At 43.1% G+C, this 19489-nt stretch overlaps 1 protein-coding gene across 3 annotated transcripts in view; it reads right to left on the reverse strand.

The window, feature by feature from the left end:
• The window catches only part of LOC124262745 (CD9 antigen-like), a 72476-nt gene that overhangs the window by 18568 nt on the left and 34419 nt on the right, over positions 1-19489 (reverse strand). For all 3 annotated transcript variants that reach the window (XM_046697293.1, XM_046697294.1, XM_046697292.1), the window contains exon 2: positions 63-263. In XM_046697293.1, the coding sequence (XP_046553249.1) occupies positions 63-263 (201 nt within the window). The remainder of the gene's footprint in view (positions 1-62; positions 264-19489) is intronic.

Below are 19489 nucleotides of genomic sequence, written 5' to 3' on the forward strand. Positions count from 1 at the left end.
TCTATATGGCCGCCGCGGAGACGACCCTCGCCTAACAGGTCAGAACAGAAACTTCCACTCACCAAACCTAGCAGGCACTGGCTCTCTCTGATGGCTCCACAGCATCCGAAGAACCCAATGACAACTACGATGCAGCCGATGGCGATGAAGAGGTACGCTACTACATACGTTGGGTTGCTGCTTACTGTCTGGTCCATGAACTGGCTGAAGTTGGGATCAACGCGAACCCATATGCCGATGGCCAGAATTGCCATACCCAGCAACTGAAAGAATAGAATATGGACGAAATTAGTAATCATTCGATGTTACCAGAGCAGAATCCTGCGTGCTACATGCATAGAAAATATAGAATGTATGGATATAATGTATATTTGGAATCCCCTGAAGCATAGACGTCTGAATTGAGTTGCAAACTTTGTAAACTGCATACATTGACATTTCATTTTCGAATAGAAGTACTCAAAACGCAATGCTCAGTGGTTGACATTCCACCTATATAACGAAAGCATGCAAATAATCGAGTCCGGATCAGACAATCATGTGATTGATATCGATCGTCACACAATAATGGAGTTATCACACCCTGGAATAACGAGGAAGGTATATGTACACACGAGGAGTGAAGTCAGCTGTGGTGAAGACTCGTTAAAGCGCTCGTAAAATATTGCTGCCCGAGCGAACAGCGGGAGAGAGTGAGAGGGAGAGAATGTTCTTATTTGGTTTGTCTGTTGTTTGAAACCACATTCGTCAATATTCCAGCTATATGGCGGTCACATTTTTAGTAAGAAGAGAGAAAGTGATAGACACATGGATAGAAGGTATGACAGACAGAATATCTTGTTAAAACGTAACGTACATCTTTACATCAGATAACATAACGTCTTGAAACTTATACAGTCAGTCTTCATGTAACAGTTCTACAAACATCGCGTCTTAAGTGTATGAAACAGTCGCACGTCAAGAAAAGAAACATGATTATATATACTCATAAAACATCACAGCAATCCCTCGGGAAATATAATCTAACACTTAATTTTCCTAATCGCCTGACTTGTTGCTGGAAATGATAACACTATCTCTCAGTAATTGACTCAACGAGTCCTCACAGAACGCTATTTCCAGCAAATGAGGAACCATTTGTTTCTCGTATCGCTGTCTGCACTCATTACCCGACAAGTTGCGCCTGTTTAAACCGTTAGGATTCCATCTACAGCTATTATCACAATAACAAATATGTAAAATGACAGGGCTTGTCCCACGAGGAGACAAATATGGCCGTGCCGGAACCGACTGGCATGAAGGTAATTAGTTTAATTATACACGGATCTTGTCAAGAGGCTATCGTAAAAGCGAAATATGACGCCGAAACTGAATATATGCTAGAGACACATGTGACTAGGGCTGCGCAATTTAACCGGTTTACCGGTATTTACCGGTTCAGACATGAAAACGATACGTATTGCGATACGCTGATCGAAAACCGGTATTTTGACTTGCATTCGGAAAACTTCGTAACACTCGGAATCTTCGGATATTTCCTTGTTTCATTTGTGCCAAATATAATTCACATTTATATTTTATCATGATGAAAAGTTGTTATTGAAGCTTAATCAAGCATAGTGATTTGGTTGTGTTTTTGCTCTATAAATCAAGCATTAACTCGATTATAAGTAGTTTTTTGTTTAAAAATACTTCATGCGATATAGTGCAATTCATATCGCAATACATGCTTTCGCATCGCAATATATCGTAATATGAAAATTCTCTGCAATACCCACCCCTACATGTGACCCAGTCGTACTAGGTACCGTAGTTGACAAACGCATAGTATCATCATATATAAATAATTATAATTTTGATAGTAACAAATAAACCCATTTAAATTGAAAAGGAGACCCAGACAGATGGGCAATTCAGAACCCGAGGATATCTAGACTTGCTACATCTACGGTTTTTAGCATTGCAGGGAGGGCTAGGCAGGAGGGAAATAATGTGGTTCAGGGACTGTGATACCGTTGTTACGTTCCGATGCCTATTTCTCCAATGATACAAGGTTTCTTGCACATGACGCAGGCTACAAGCACGGACATGGTTTTGGAGGACTGACTTACAGTCTGACATACGCAATGTGAGTGAGTGAGTACGGTTTTGCGCTGCTTTTAGCAATATTCCAGCAATATCACGTCGGGTGACACCTGGAATGGGCTCACACATTGTACCCATGTGGGAAATCGAACCCGAGTATTCGGTGTGACGAGCGAACGCTTTAACCACTAGGCTACCCCAGCGTCCAATACGCAATCTGCAGAAACCGTAATGTTGCATGTCATGAGAGACGAAGCATATTTTCTTTGCATAAACGTTTCGTAAATGAAATAGGAAAAGTTTCGGAATAAGACGCAGGTGGATTTAGAAGGGGACATTTAGAAGTATATTAAATGACAGTGAGTACTAAGGTGGCCAAGTTCCGGTCTTGAATCTTTGTAGAGAACAGAATGTGTTTTCTATCTTCCGGTAGTATTACAGACAGTACTTATTCTTTCTGTTGTTCGAGTGCTTGGGTGTCTCGTCTTTCAACTTGAAAGTCTCAACCTTGTAACAATCTTGTGGCGTGCTAATGAGGTGGTCACTTTTAGATAGTGTTTATTTTCCAATTTGTATCCAATTTCCCCCTACGCGTCTGATTGCACGTTGTTTAGTGGAAGGATGTTGGTCGGTCTCAGTAAAGTATATGGCTTTGAACCTTTCTTGTACTGTTTCTTTACATTTTCCAGAAGAGATATGTTTGTGAGGCAAATCAGGATAATGTATGATAATTATTGCGTCAGCACTACACGTGATTTACATGTGTGATTGTCCCCAAACATGACTGACTGACTGAGTTTAGTTTTACGCCGCTTTTAGCAATATTCCAGCAATATCACGGCGGGGGACACCAGAAATAGGCTTCACACATTGTGCCCATGTGGGGAATCGAACCCGGGCCTTCGGCGTGACGAGCCAACGCTTTAACCACTAGGGCACACACACACACACACACACACACACACACACACACACACACACACACGAGAGGCTGGCACGCATTCGTGCAATTGAAATATATTTCAGATCGCCGTTAATACCAACCTACTCACTCAGATAATAGGTGACTTCAGTTCCGCTCACATATCTTTCTTGTAACGCTTGTACAGTTATGATCTACTTGACAGTATATTACATCACGTGATCAGATATAGATATCGAATTCTCAAGCCATTTCTAGGCATTCCTAAAGGCAACAGAAAACACGGCCCTAAATACCAAAAACAGTTGAAGACCATAATCCACTGACGTCAGATGAGACCTTAATAGTCTCTTTGTCAAATCGTGACTCCTTCAAAGCTAAAAGCATCAGATTTGATATCAGAAATCATCACGTACAATTACAGCGAAGAGAACACGAAATATGACATATGTTCTCAAGGCGATAGCTTGTAAACGTGATGAGCGTGGAAACCACGAGATCAACCAAACGCTCTTCAGCAAATAGGTATGTTTTCTTAGTTATCTGGATCACTTTAGATATATAGTAAACATCCAAGGGCACGCCTGCACTGACGTGACATATGTCAAGGCATTTGGTTCAAGGAGAAAGGGACGTCTGTGATGGAATCGTGCTTTGGTGGACAATAGTGGTTGTATTACTCAAGCCTGACAATAGCGTTTTGTTATCCGGGGTTTTTGCTTTGATATTTCAAATATCTCAACCCGAGAAGATCAAATGCTTGTCATAAGAGGCGACTAACGGGATCCAGTGGTCAGGCTCGCTGACTTTGTTGACACATGCCATCGTGTCCAAGTTGCGTAAATCGATGCTCATGCTGTTGATCACTGGGTTGTCTGGTCCAGATTCGATTATTCACAGACCGTCGCACTTGCAACATTCCAGCCTGATATAATTTAGTCTGACCCAGACATTCCAGTGGTCAACAGCATGAGCATCGATTTACGCAACTTTGATATACTGACTTGTGTTGGTCAGCTCGCCTGACCACAAATCCCGTTAGTCATGCGATATGACACGCATGGATTGCTGAATACCAATTTTAACTCGGATCTTCACGGGTCTCAGGGGATGCGAGGCAAACCAATCATGAAACTATGTCGTTACAATCATCAGCGTAATAACGTTGTACGATCTGACACAACAGCATCACCACCAGCATCAGCATCACAACACCATCCTCTGAACAAATGGGAGTTCTTTATAATATACCAATATATCAGCTTCGTATGGGAGGAAAATCCGAAATGAAGCAGATTTTTACCGGCCCAAACACGTGAACAGTGCTCATAAACATGAATATTTGTCTTCATCATTTTTCATGAAAAGAATACGTTTCATCCCCTCCCGCCTCAAATGAATAGTGATTAACACTGCGGCATGAACCCAACGACTGGAAACCTAATCACATCAGTCTCCTCAATGCTCGACCTATTTCTGGAGTGTGGGTACAGAACATGGTCTTCTGGGCAGGTACTGCCTTGGAGCCTTGACATAACGAGAGGACTATTTATAGCAGGCTATATCTCTCCGGGGATATTAAGGTGACTGATTGTCATTCAGTCACGCCGATTGCAAGGCAGGATTCGGCATCCCCTGGCGTGCAAAGGCAACGTATATCTCCTTTGGCCGGATTCCGCATCGCCTGGCGTGCAAAGGGGGTCATGTTGTATGGTTATACTTGGTGAACGCTGCTGAAACAACTGTTGTTGTCATCGCTACCGGCAACGACATTGGTAAGAGTGGTTGACGTTTGACGAGCGCGTTCTGATTTTTTGCACCTTGAATTGCAAAAAACAACTTATATGAATTCAAGATATGGTGTTAGACAGTCATTATTTGAGATGGCAACTGACAAATTGTTATTTGTGAGGGTTTTCACTGAAACCCTAGCAGGATTTCGTGGGTGACAATTATTGCAACGGTTCTACAGAATGAATACAAATTACTAAAAGCATAAAGAGGGGACAGCAAGTAGTAGAATAATATTCACAGCTGACTTGTACGTGGTCTATTTGAGGTACATAAATATATAGGTAGAACTACACTACTTCAAAGAAATACAAGACCACTGGTTCGTTCTATAGTTAACCTGTTAATTGCACCGCCTCCATCATCTCGCTTATCCAGTGTAACATCATGTAATGGCCTGGATCCATAACCTCGTTCCGGCCCCGACTGAACTAAAAGTAGCCGTTCAATCAAATTGATCTTATTGGCGAAAAAACCTCTGTGATTGGATACAATGTAGGTGGTGGTCAGTTCTGAAACCAAGCAGTGAGAGCGAGTGGATCCATGGTATTTGTCAGAGCCGATTTGATAACTAATACCGCGGATAAACGGATGTGTCTTCATTTAGAGGTTTGTCTCCAACAAAAGAAAGAGATCGTTCGTTAGTTCCCACAAGTCTGTCCGCCCTCACAGTGATTGACGGACTGTTGTTCATTACACAACGTACCCCCACAGATAACCGTGTCTATCGGATGACATTTCGCCGCCCTCGTCCTGGTATTGAATCGAGATTCCGGTTATCAATAACGCGTTTGACGTCATAGTGCTAAATATTGCTATGGGAGAAACGATTTGTCTGTTCACAACGTGCAACTGAGGGAGGATAAGGAAAGGGCGCTTAATTTATAAACTTTTATATTAAGTACTATTTAATTTGTGAAACCAACTCCAAGATTCTGGTTTGGTGGACCTCAACTTGCAGAGTCATAGTTTTCACACAGGATTTTACAAGAATGGACAGAGTGAGTGAGGGGGTTGCGATCGATTCCAGATATCAATCGACAATATCACGACAGGCACCTTAGTGACAGATCGCATGATACACGTGAGAAATCGAACCTGGGTTTGCGGAGTGACGGGTCAACGCTTTGACCACCGGGCTACCAACCCCACCTACAATGTGGGAATACTTAAAACACCGTCCTTATCATCCTAGGATTTAGTATCCTCATTATCACAAACACTCCTATTGAATATGTTTTTGTCTGCGAACCATGCCTCAACTTATCAGCGATCGATCGTTTGTTTCAGTTGCTAAGAAAACGCCGGAAATTCCCACGTCTATATTAAATCAATTTCGTATTGACGGGCATCCTGTTCACATATTAGCACCGGGTGTTTCTCATCAGCAAGCCAGTGTGCTGGTATTTTCAGTCTTTCCTATTTGCGGCCGTGACCTTGACCTTCTGCCATAGCGTCAACACGTGTGGCAGCTGGTTACGCTATAACTGCAACGGCCACGTGTCTATGAATGAGACATGACACCCTCAGCGGTAAAACAAACGCCAGTGGGTGAGTGAGTGAGTGAGTGTCACGCTACTTTGAACAGTATTTCGGTTATATCACTCCATGCTGGAAGTAATGGTGTCTTACAGACATTTTCTGACGTGCACTTTGTGTGTATGTCACTTGCAACTCTGGGATTCCAACCCACCACAATGGAACAGCGTTTGGTCTGTAATTGCTCTCAGCACAACAGTTCACGTTTCTACAAGAGTGAGTGAGTGACTGACTGAATGAATTTGGTTTTACGCCGCTTTTAGCAATATTCCAGTAACATCACGGCGGGGGACACCAGAAATGGGCTTCACAAATTGTACCCTTGTGGGGATTCGAACCCGGGTCTTCGGCGTGACGAGCCAACGCTTTAACCACTGGGCTACCCCACCGCCCCGAGTGAGTGAGTGAGTTCTAGGCCGCTGCCACCAACATTGCGGCGGAGGACCTTCGTCGAACGCACAAACCGCCATTTTACCACTCACTCGGTCGTACAACCATATACGTCATGAGAAGACACGTGCAACCCAGCCTTGTTTCGAGTCCCGACTTTCTTGTTACTTGGTTCGTCAACAAACATGAAGTCAATACACGGTGATAAAAAGGAAATACTCTTCAAATCGGAAAATACTGAAACCAAACCTACAGGCGATCCCAAATCTGCTGTTCCAAATATATCCAGAATAAGAGTAAGGTGCAACTGTGGTAGCAGCAAATGGCTGTATGTTTAGACTGGAATCAGTGAATCTACTTTGAAACGCATTATGTCCTGAACGTGGTCGCAAACATACACGAAATGATCACCTGCAACGTTATCCAGAACCCGAAAGAGCTCCTCTTAAATCGGCTATATAACCGAAACAGACCAGTTTCCAAAATATATTGCTATGAATATTTGTTAAATGTGTTCGCCTTTTCGTCATTGTGCAACTTTCACTTTTTCTGCTGCAGTTCCCCTTATTTAAGGTACTTGTATCCCATGCTTATCACATATCAAATAATGAGGATTGGGTGTTCTGTCATAAAGCGGCGTAAAACAACACTAGCGCTATGAGGTTAATGTTATTTCTTCTCTTCTACGGGACTGCACTGGTTCCACACGTATGTAGTGCTACATCTTCTTATGGAAAGGACCGAGAAACCTTGTCACACATCAATCCTTTATATAAATACCAAATTATTTCGCAATTTTTTTTAAATAGCCTTTAGGCGGTGGAGTAGCCTAATAGTTCAAGCGTCCCCTCGTCACGCCGAAGGCCCGGGTTCGATTCCCCACATGGGTACAATGTGTGAAGCATTTCTTGTGCCCCGCCGTGATATTGGTGGAATATTGGTAAAAACGACGTAAAACCCTACTCACTCACTTAGATAGCCCTATCACGTATTGGTCTTAGCTTCAGGTTCAGAGAGACGATCAAACGTGTTCGACCTTTGACCCTATTTTATGATTATAGATGCAGGTGGTTGGAGTCAGTAAAGGTTATACCCGTCAACAGCGCTACTGGATCAACACAATCTTGTGGCCATATGTGATACTGGGCCACACTTCACCAACCTTTCAGAGTTCCCACTCTCCAGTGGTGTCCTTCCTGTACAGGTTTCAATACGTCTATCTACATAAGGGTTTTACGCTTGTACAAGGCTGTGTAACACCTTTCAAGACTGAGGAAAACCCGGAACAAGGAACTTTTTCACCTGTATAGCGCATTGTTCCACGTGTATAATACGACATGTGTACACGTCTCGTTTTAACCTTTGAAGGAACTGTTTTAACGGTAAAAAGCACTGTTATCAAAAAGCACTGTACAAATCAAAGTATCAAGTATACAAGACGCGTGTTCTACATGTACAAGGCTCTGTTTCACCAGTACAAGGCTTCAGATTCAACCTGTGCAGGTCAATGTTCCACCTGTACAAGGAACTGTTTCACCTGCACAAGGAACTGTTTCACTTGTACATGGAGCTGTTTCACCTGCACAAGGAACTCTTCCACCTGTACAAGGAACTGTTTCACCTGCTCGGGGAACTGTTTCACTTGTACATGGAACTGTTTCACCTGCAAAAGGAACTGTTTCACCTGTACATGGATCTGTTTCACATGCACAAGGAACTGTTTCACCTGTACATGGAACTCTTTCACCTGCACAAGGATCTCTTTCACCTGCACAAGGAACTCTTTCACCTGCACAAGGAACTCTTTCACCTGCACAAGGCCCTGTTGCTCTTTGCAAGAAACTCCTTTTTTTGAGCACTGTCGTACTTCAAATGTAAATTTAAAACAAACCCAAGATTTGGGCTTTCCAGTAAACATTATAACCATGAGGCTACAATGCCACCTCTGAGGCGACCCCCGACCTTCACATAGATAACTGAATACTTAGTACAACATCTACTCTCGCTCAAAATGTCTTTAGTTTCCATTTACACGTAATCCGGTTTAGGTGGCAATAAGATGAAACGCCAACAGCATGGAGGAAGTGTGAAACTGCAAAGCATATTATAACCAGACAGTGTACAAAAACGAAATATCACTGAACATCGCAGCGTCGAGCGACTCTTAATCAGTGGTTTCTAATAAGGGGGGCTTACATTGGAATTCACTGTCAAACCCGGTAGTGGAAAGATCGATACCCACGGGCAGAGCTGACAAGGCTTCTGATACTATCTCATCATGCCATACTGAGGGACGCGATTTTGTCGACATAATCTGCTTTAATGCTATTGTCGGAATATAGCCCAAAGCCTGTCCAAATACTCGCGTTCGTAAAGATATTTGCAATAAAAAGGCTATTACCAAGTCCGATTCTAATACTTGGCTGCCGATTTCGTGGCTGGGGGAAGGGCGTGTTTGGAAGAGGTAAAGCTTTGGGGGTTATTACGTTTTCTAGTCTGAAGTGTGATATTGTTACTTACAAACCATTTTTAGCGCTAAACAGAAAAGAGGCAATTATTATAGGCATACATACACTCAGTAACCAACATACAGATGACATTTAGACACAAGTATATACAATACACAAACACCATTTACCGTGATGACGCCGTTAGTTGATAATTTGCCGATTATTTATCACATTTGGATAATGTGTTACGTACACGCATATATAATACCACGCATCATAAATACCAGAGAATGTATCCAACCTTCAAAACACACTTTAAAATCACAAAGAACAGGGACAAGTAACGATCAGACCTGTGTTGATGTAAATCATATTTCGAATCCTCCCAACAATCGTTACCAATACCATCACTACTGTTAACATGGCAGTGTGTTTCCTGAAGAATGCATTTGATCTTCAAAATCAGACAATAGACACACATAAGTGTTGTACAACTGAAGTTAAATTCCGACTCTTCTAAACAAACGAGACCAATTCCATTATTTCTTGTCTATTTTCCCAGCAGAAAGCACAAGCTCTAATCAAAGAAACTTATTTCTTAGCCGAGGGAACATAACAGGCTATTTTTCAACACAAGCTCGCAGGCAAGCGATAAGTAACCTGCAAACTCCATTGATCGGGGACATTAGGCCATTCTGGGAGAACTGACCGTGGGCAAATACTGACATGCGAGAAAGGCTGACCATCGAAACTCAACCCTGAGCCGTTGACCAATGCAGGATGGTGGGTTGATACCGTCAGAGACGATCGGAGTGTCGCGTACTCTTAGAGGTGAGAATGGTAAGGGGATTTGCAGCGGCTCTCGGTGACAGCTTCGTTGATAGAAAGGGACAACTGAAGCAGAGGGTGTTTTGGTAATGGACAGGCTTTTCCAATAGTGTTCTACAAGATGAGAGACGCGCATGCTACACTGCTTTCAAAGATTGGGGATTATGAATGATTAATTGATTATCGATCTAATATTGGTTGAGCTTCATAATGTTGTGAAGAAAGGGTAAAAATGGATCATGTAGCAGCACGAATAAACACAGTAAAAGGAGTAACACTTGAATTAAATATGTCTTTTGGTTTTTTTTCCTTTTTGTGTGTGTGTGTATGTATGTACAATGCGTCATCGTGTAATATTTGAATTTAAACTGGGTCTGCATATATTAACGTTGCACTGTCGCAAGACTTCAGCCCAGTACAAGAGGGAACAGAGCATTTAATTAGAAATACCATCAGCATTATGCGTTTTGCTATCGGGTTATTTCTGTTTGTTTTACGCCGCACTAAGCAGTACTCCATTGTCTAAATACTGATAAAGGAGTGTAATGACGACCCGATCCACTTACGATAAGCATAGTCTCTGGGATGAGTGAGTGAATGAGTCAGTATGTTTTTTACGGGGCTTTTAGCAATATTCCAACAATATCACGGCGGGAGACATCAGAAATGGGCTTCACACATTGTACCCATGTGGGGAATCGAACCCAGGTCTTCGGTGCTTTAGCTACTTGGCTACCCCACCGCCCTCTCTGGAGTGACGAGCGAGCACTTTAACCACTAGGCTACCCCACCGCCCTCTCTGGGGTGACGAGCGAGCACCTGTAGAGCTGTATGTACCAACACGTTTCCATACAACAGATACAGAAAAGTAGTAATAACTGCAAATTTTTTTTGAGGGCATAAAATAACATAACAAAATATCGGAATCACTAGTCTCATAGCAGTTGTATTAATGTCCTTCCAGAACAGAAACATGCCATACTGAATACTGGTAAAATATTAAATCAATGTACACATTGTCCATCTACGTTATACACATTCTGTATGTATGCTTCGGCAATTCTATTGGGCAAGGACATGACCAGCTGATAGAAGATGATCAGTTCACGTATATTTGATGGTACACTTGTTCCATCAACGTCTTGCACTCTGTCATAAACTCTGAGTTTGTATCGAGACATTCATGAGCTTTTGTCCACCCCATACATGCTTGAATGGAAATGCATGATATCGCCTGTCTGACTACACACGCAGATTTTATAGCTGTCTGATTTGTAAATTGTTTCACTGAGTGAGGAGTTTGGTTTTAATGACGTTTGGAGTAGTATCGAAAACGGATCTTCGGTCTGACGAGCCAGAGATTTCACCACGATGCTACCCCACCCTGCGTCGACAAAAGTATAACTGTCAACAGCTGAAAGAACCCGCATGTAACTGCCACTTTATCTCAACTATATGCGCTACCACAACACACACGCCCAAACTTGATGGCAAAGGGTCGAACCATCATGTCTAAAGCTTCACGATTGCTAGTCCTCTAAAACCATCATCTCATAATGGGTTAAGAGCAGGTAGATCTATATCAGCCCTTAACAAAAACACTATCTGACGCTTCGTACTCGTAGCAGTCATGAAAGACTGGTTTGTGAGAGCACTTGCACCATCGTACAGCTGAGACCCCTCATCGCGAGATTTCTTCATTGATTTCCCAAAGGTTTGTGAGCCATGGTAGCACCTCCCGATCGGCAGATCGATCAAACAATCATCCAGGAAATGAGAGAACAGCCTGATAATTATCTCAATGAAACTACTACGAATACAACGTGGAAGGTTGAGGACTATTTACGCGACTAGCACAAACGACTGACACTGAATGAGCGTGGTTTCTGAGCAGACATGTGGTAACCTGAGCGATGACGACAAAGTAGCATTGAAGTTCCATAGCCTCTTTTGCTTCCACTTTTGTGTCCACTTCATTATCCTTTTTGTCCACTTCACGTTTGTGGTCATCAGTATGGCTTAGAGTCGGCCTAGTTGTGTTAGCGATAGATTGAGTGATTGGAAATGGGGTAGGTGGGGTGGTAGGTGTGTGTGTGGAGGGGGGGGAAGGGGATAAGACGTCACAAAATACATCAAAATTGGGAATCGAACGTCCTACCCCTCAGGTGTAGAACCAGTTCACGGGCGTGTCTAGTTTCAAACCAGCTTTACCAACTGAGGCTTCAGCCACCTGGTTACCTAGCCGTTCCTGGGAGAATGACTACCTCCTGTGTTATTCATGTAGTGCCAATTGGGAAGTGAACCCAGTCTTCGGTGAGGGAGATGCCACACCATTTGGGAACTGAACCACTTGGCTATTTGGGTTGACAATTTATTGTATCCGTAGCACTCGAATTTAAAACTTCCAGGAAAGAGGTCTAAACGATTTATGTACATGTATATTTATGGACATTGTGATCGTTAATAACAAACCCAGACTGACCAATACCTGAAACTAGCTTGTCAAGTAATCTGTACCCGGAACAGCCAATTCATGCAATAAACGTATATAGTGCATTTTGTTTCAGTTTCATGCCGTTTAGGGTCAATACTGAAACGATACTAACACATCCGGCTTGTTTTTCTTGGTGACACTAATATTCACAGCAAGGAAAACTGTGCACTTCTGTGAGACTCATTTCTTCATTGCGATATCAGATAGTGCAATGCACCATCCATAGTCAGCGGCTCGGAAGAACATGCATGCATGATTCTCATCCCTGATTCTCGAATGACAATGCCAATTATGAAAATCTACATACAAATCAGCACATGTTCATAATTAACTCCAGAAACGGCATCAATTACCATATCAGACATTCCTCGAAGCTCGACGAACTAAGAACAAAGACTACACTCAAGGCTATCATAGCAGATGATTGGTTGAACGTCATGATTTCCTCAATAATTTGACATCCAAAATAATTATCTCTTTATCTTGGAATCATAAACTCATTCCCTTCGACGGGTCATCCGTACGGTATGCCAAACATGTTGATGTCATCTGTGATGAGGAGCTGAACAATGTCAAGGGTCAGTTCTGGAATGTGTCACGTTGATGGGTACTGTCTCAAGGCGTTGTGTCACGTATGTGCAGCGTGTCATGTATACGCGGTAGTGCCCTGGTACATCTGGTCAGTTGATGGTGCCCACTTCATCTTGTGGGTGGGACCTTTACTGAAGGTTCTGCTTCAGATAATATATCTTCTTCATTCATTCCAACTCGCGCGGTTTGTTGTCAGCGACAGGAGAAGCCTTCAGCATACCAAGACGTTTACATATTATCTTTTCATCCGAAAACATCGAAATTGTCATCCAGCTTACTTAGCCTAAACCGGTGAAATAAAGTCAATGCTGACATTTATCATGATTCAAATCGGATCATAATGTTGATGATGTTGAGAAACAGAATTGGGATTAACGCCACTTTGAAACGTTTTTCATATACAGGCCCTTTTGTCAATTTGGTGGAAGGACAATGCAACGTCGTGCAGCGTTAAGAAGCTTTCCATTTTGGAACTGAGAAACCTAAAAGCATAATTATTCAAGAACATTCGAACCCAGGTTTCTGCCACTGACAAGGTACTCAGGTCTGTACAGCAAAATATGACGCCATAGAGGATGGGGGCACCAACGCTGCCTTCATGATGACGACATTTGAAATGCGCCACACATTATACCCAGATGATGATGGTGATGATGAAGATGTTTTTATCCAGGACTCCAACAATGTCAATAATAATTATGTAGTAATAATAGTCAACTGCGCCAGCGCAGGAGGTAAGGAGGATCCAGTACTGACGCGCCACATCATGAAAGCCCTCGCCCCAAGCTGTAATCGTTTCCGGAAATGCTGCTTAGCCACATCAGCTAGAATTGGAAGGTTCTATTCTGATTAAATTGAACACGAAGAAGTGCTGGGATTAAGAAGAATCGGTGTTGGCAAAGGTTTGGCGGTTATCGATTAAGAAACGTCTAGGGTCAAGTGAGATAAGAGAACTGGGCATTTACCTAACGTGACCACTGACCAGTAAGCCAATCATGCCGGTCGGACAAGTATTTCGCTCGGACATCAGCGGTGCGGTTTGGAAAAGATTATTTGTTGACGGCATGAGTGTGTGTGTCTAGTAAATTGACATCTCCCCCGCTATACCACCAACAGGAGTATTGATAGTATATGCCACAGGTTTCGATTAGTTTATCCTTTAAGCATTATCTCCGCGTTGGACTGACTGACTGACTGAGTTTGGTTTTACGCCGCTTTTAGCAATATTCCAGCAACATCACGGCGGGGGAAATCACCAGAAATTGGCTTCACAAATTGTACCCATGTGGGATTCGAACCCGGGTCTTCGGCGTGACGAGCGAACGCTTTAACCATTAGGCTACCCCACCGCCCCATCTCCGCGTTGGAACTGCAATGACCATCTTATTTTGGCACTTCTTGAATTCCTTCAACGTATCTTTATCTTGATCCTCTATGACATTGCACCATTATAACAGACTAGTTTATCGCCCCCGTTATACCACCAAGATGTACAAGTCACTGAGCTTCTCGCGGTTTACATAACAATAGTGTTATGATCACCCTCAATATACCGCCAAATATCCCTCTTGAAGTCTACACATCTTCATTCCTGCGTTAGGTATGTAAGTTCGACTGGATGACGTTTTTGTCTGATAATATAGTTAGAGGTCAGAAGGGTCAAAAGATCATAAAAAGAGGGTTACATGGTAAACTAACGGTAAACAAAGTAGTCTGAAAATAAACAATCTTGATAGAAACAAGGAAGTCCAATTACATTGGAAAGATGGCCTGTGAGGTGGGGGAAACTGAAACTGTGGAAAATCTAGACTTGCTTCATTAGGGGTTTGTGCATTACAGTAGTCTGGATGGAGGGGGGACTAGACCACGGACATGATGATGACAAACCTAGAAATGTAGTCGCGGTTCGGGATTCGAACAAATAACAACAAGTTCGTGTCACGTCCAAGTGATGGAATTCTGCGCAGAGAATGGTGGAATTCTGTGCAGAGAATCATGGAATTCTGCGCAGAGGATGGTGGAATTCTGCACAGAGAATGATGGAATTCTGAGCAGAGAATGGTGCAGTTCACCGCAGAGGATGGTGGAATTCTGCACAGAGAATGATGGAATTCTGCACAGAGAATGATGGAATTCTGCACAGAGAATTATATAATTCTGCACACAGAATGGTGGAATTCTGCACAGAGAATGGTGGAATTTTCCTCCATCGAAAGCAAGATCTGAATCGAACGCTGTGTTAGCCACTCAACACCTCACACCAGTCGGTTCCCATGTCGTGCCCTCCAAGGACTCCTCACGCTGCTTTTGAGCAGTATAAAAGCGTGCGGAGATGAGATGGTGTGTCGAAGTGACATGCGCAGAGGCCGTTCACACCAAACGTATTATTTCGTGTCTGTTTTCAACTCAATTGACACTGTCCGCAACAGCATGGGTCTTGGAGCCGATAACGTCACCAGATCTGCAGGCGTATTTCCTGTCGAGTAAACATTGTCCTTTTGACCACACGAATCCGATTTCTTCGCAGATACATTTAACAGCAGGGCTCGCCATTGAAGATAATCACTGAATGAATGGTCCCGAATATACATGGCTCAGAGAATGTTTCACGGGCACGATAAGAACTGGTAATGGATATGGACATATCTACAGTCCAGTACAACATAATCCAGGGTAAAAGGCTTGACTTTCACCATTGCGTGCCGAGATATGTCGGACTGTGTGCGAGTAAGTCAACGCCATCCTTTAACGCCGTTTGGGGTGAAATTTATGTTAAATTAGTTCATGTTTCTGCTAATTGTCGAAGGAAAGCCAATGTAAAGTAGATCGATGTATGAGGTGAGGTGAGGTGAAATTGGGTTTAACGTCGTGCTTGAGAATATTTCGCTCATATGACGACGTGCATGCGTGTGTATGTGTATGTGCGGCTGCTTGTACTAGCCCAGACCTAAGCTGGTTTTATAGTGCCAGCCCACTGAGATACCATGCCGCAGTGAAGCATGAATACCCCACTCAGACACATTAAACTGACTCCGAGCCGACCAGTCATTTGTTGTACCCAATAATACCTAGCGCCAGGCAGGGACCAACAAGTACCATATTTTAACGTCTTTTGGTATGACGCGGTCGGGGATCGAACGCGCGACCTTCCGCTCTCCGGGCGGACGCTCTAACCACTACACCACGGAGGCGGTCAGATCGATGTATACAACGACGGGCATGGGTGTGGTGCTGAAGAAATCCGTTATCACTAACATGGTGAATCTGGAGTTTGAACTATCAGCTCAAGATTCGGACACGACAAAGGGAAACAACCATGCAACGGAAACAAATGAAAAGAAAAGACGCTTGTGCCATCGACTGACTCAGTCAGGAATTTAGTGCAACGACCTGCGGATTTGTCTCACATGCCCAACTCTGCATTGTACAAGGTTTGTTCACGAACCAAGGCACAATGTTAACACTGTGATTAATATATCTAGCGACACATTCAACAGGAAATGAACGTGACTTTGCTTGTCTACACTTGAATAACATAGCCTGATCCCCATATACTCAAGGTCAAGGTCACCAGGATTGACCCGCGCCACTCTATCACAAGACAATCAGACACGCTCACGGCCCAATAGTCTGAGTAAGATTACAAGACGTCTACACAATCGCACCTTACAGGTTGTGCCGTGTTGGTGAATAATGATGTGGTTGTCTGTTGAAATATTTCTGCTAGAACACATTGAGGGTGGAAAGCTGATGAGACATTGCAGTGTGGGAATATTTGTATATATTGCTGAGCCTGTATACATACCGCTAGTTACAGGTGACAGTTGACAACATAGGACATACACCCCTACGTGGAGTACCATGTAATAACTGGTTAAGTCACACATGCAGTTGGTTAGAGTCATTTAAAGGATCGCTGCTCTTCAGGGTCCCGATCCACAAAACGTTCGTAGTACTACGACATTCTTAAGCCTGTGATAAAACTATAAGTCGTAACGTTACGAATGCGTTGTGGATCGCGACCCAGGTTCGTGACTTGTTTCATCGTTGATCATTGTTCATAACATCAATCACTGGATTTGTGCAGGCTAGATTACTTACAGGACTCCGTCATATAGTTTGAGTATTGAATTTAGTACGGCGTTACACAACTTTATAATCTCAAATATTTTTTTCATTTGGCCTTGTTACGTTATACTTAGCTATATCTGTCAATAGACCTGTTGCAATGTCGCAATCAAACATTGACTTGTCTATCCAATCGCAGTCAACAGAATATTATGGTAGAGCATTGATCCCCAGACATGTATTCATCACAAGTGAGCGAGTGAGAGAGAGTGAGTTTAGTTTTACGCCGCTTTTAGATATGTTCAAGCAATATCACATCACGGCGGGGGACACCAGAAATGGGCTTCACACACTGTACCCAAGTTGGAAATCGAACCCGGCGTGACGCTTTAACCACTAAGATACCCCATCGCCAGTAAACAACACCAGGAAATCATATCACCCTTATCACTGAGGATGAGCATCGCATCGTGTGGAACAACACAACACCGCTCCTTTCTTCAGCTGGCTTACTGGGACGTACGAAGGACGCCAATAATCTTTATTAAACAGCGGAACGTCATTACGAGATCAAAGAACACACCAAGACGCAAGTACATTCCCGTTGAGCGCGCGGTTAATATTTCATTTGGGTAAACCGTCCCTTAGGTCTATTCAAACTCGTGTAAACTCCCATCTCTGCAGCAGTGAGATAACGCCCGAAATACAATATGAAAGACGGGCTGTTACAAAGTGCAATTGGTCGTTAACCTACTTCTCCGATACAAGATATATTTGACACCTGAATTAGAATTGTTCTCTGGAGATTAGAGGAACCTACAACATCAAACGAAGTCAGATAATCACGACCACACCTTGGGAGCAACAATTTGATGTTCGAGATGCTGGTGGTGGCGAGGCCTTGGATGTTTTTCGGAAAAATAAGTTGTACTAGAAAATAGTCGGGGAAAACAATTCGACTCTGGTTATACAAGGCAAAACAATAAGTTTGCCCGTGGCCCTGGACGTCTTCAAAAATTTGTATTGCGGCAAAACATTCTCCCGTTCACATGGCAGACGCACTATATCCACTCAGCTACGAGAGGCTGTCATTATCTAACAACTATCACAGGGAAGACTATTATTTCATTCTTTTATAACGATAGTGCATTAACCAAGGATAGTACGTCGAGCTCAAATCCCTAGTTCGATTTCGGACAGTGGTTGAAAGACCATTCCTGTTAACACACTACTAGCGAGGTATGAATGTTGCGTTAAGTGAGGACAATATTTATCAGTCTCACTCTTCAAAAGACAGTCCACAGTGATGTTAGGATAAACGCAGAAACAATTTAATCAAGCAGTTATACGTCTCACTGTGATGAAGAGCTGCCTTTGAAACCATAATCCTAAAATGTTTGGAATCATCCTTCAAAATACTCTCATCTTCATCAGTATTACTGAATCTTACTACTGATTCGATGTTTATTTCGATCGATCAAAACAATGTAAGTGTCAGGCTGCCAATGCCTGTCATATTAATCCTGCATTACAAATCTATTTATACACCAGTCACTAACATCACTGGTTATTCACGCGAAAAGCTCTGAGATTGCAAAGACGTTCGTAGAAGCTGTTGCTGGGCAACGTGTCAACAACCAATGCTTGACGACGGGCGACCTCTGGAGGTGAGCAGCTTGCAGGTGACCCACATGTTGTAATTGACAAGCGGATGATGGATGATGGTGTCTTGATCGGCCGTGAGAGGTTTTCACTGAACATTTTTTGGATTCAAGTTTTGATGAAAACAGATGTTTCATCACGTTTGGTTTCACAACACGATATTTACAACAAAATTAGATGATTCGAGTTAAAATACCGATGGATGGTCTCAGTGAGTGAGTGAGTTTAATTTTACGCCACTTTTAGCAATATTCCAGCAAATTCACGGCGGGGGACACCGGAAATGGATTCACACATTGTACCCATATGGGGAATCGAACCTGGGGGTTTTCATGACGAACCAACGCTTTAACCACTAGGCTACCCCACCGCTCCCAGAATCGTCTCAGATTCACCAACACGTGAGTTTATTTTTACGCCGCTTTTAGCAATATTCCAGCAACATCACGGCGGGGGGACACCAGAAATGGGCTTCACACATTGTGCCCATGTGGGGTATCGAACCCGGGTCTTCAGCGTGACGAGCGAACACTTCAACCACTAGGCCACCCCACCGCCCTCCATGGTCTGTATTGCATATGTTTGTTTCAGGGTCTGTATGACGTTTCTACTCAATCCACTGTGGTAGTGCATAGATTCCTTTGTGGAACAAGATCCAGGTCTGCAATA

The sequence above is a fragment of the Haliotis rubra genome, unplaced genomic scaffold (genome assembly GCF_003918875.1).
Source record: "Haliotis rubra isolate DU_JTF1 unplaced genomic scaffold, ASM391887v1 Scf851, whole genome shotgun sequence".
Classification (NCBI taxonomy): Eukaryota; Metazoa; Mollusca; class Gastropoda; order Lepetellida; family Haliotidae; genus Haliotis; species Haliotis rubra.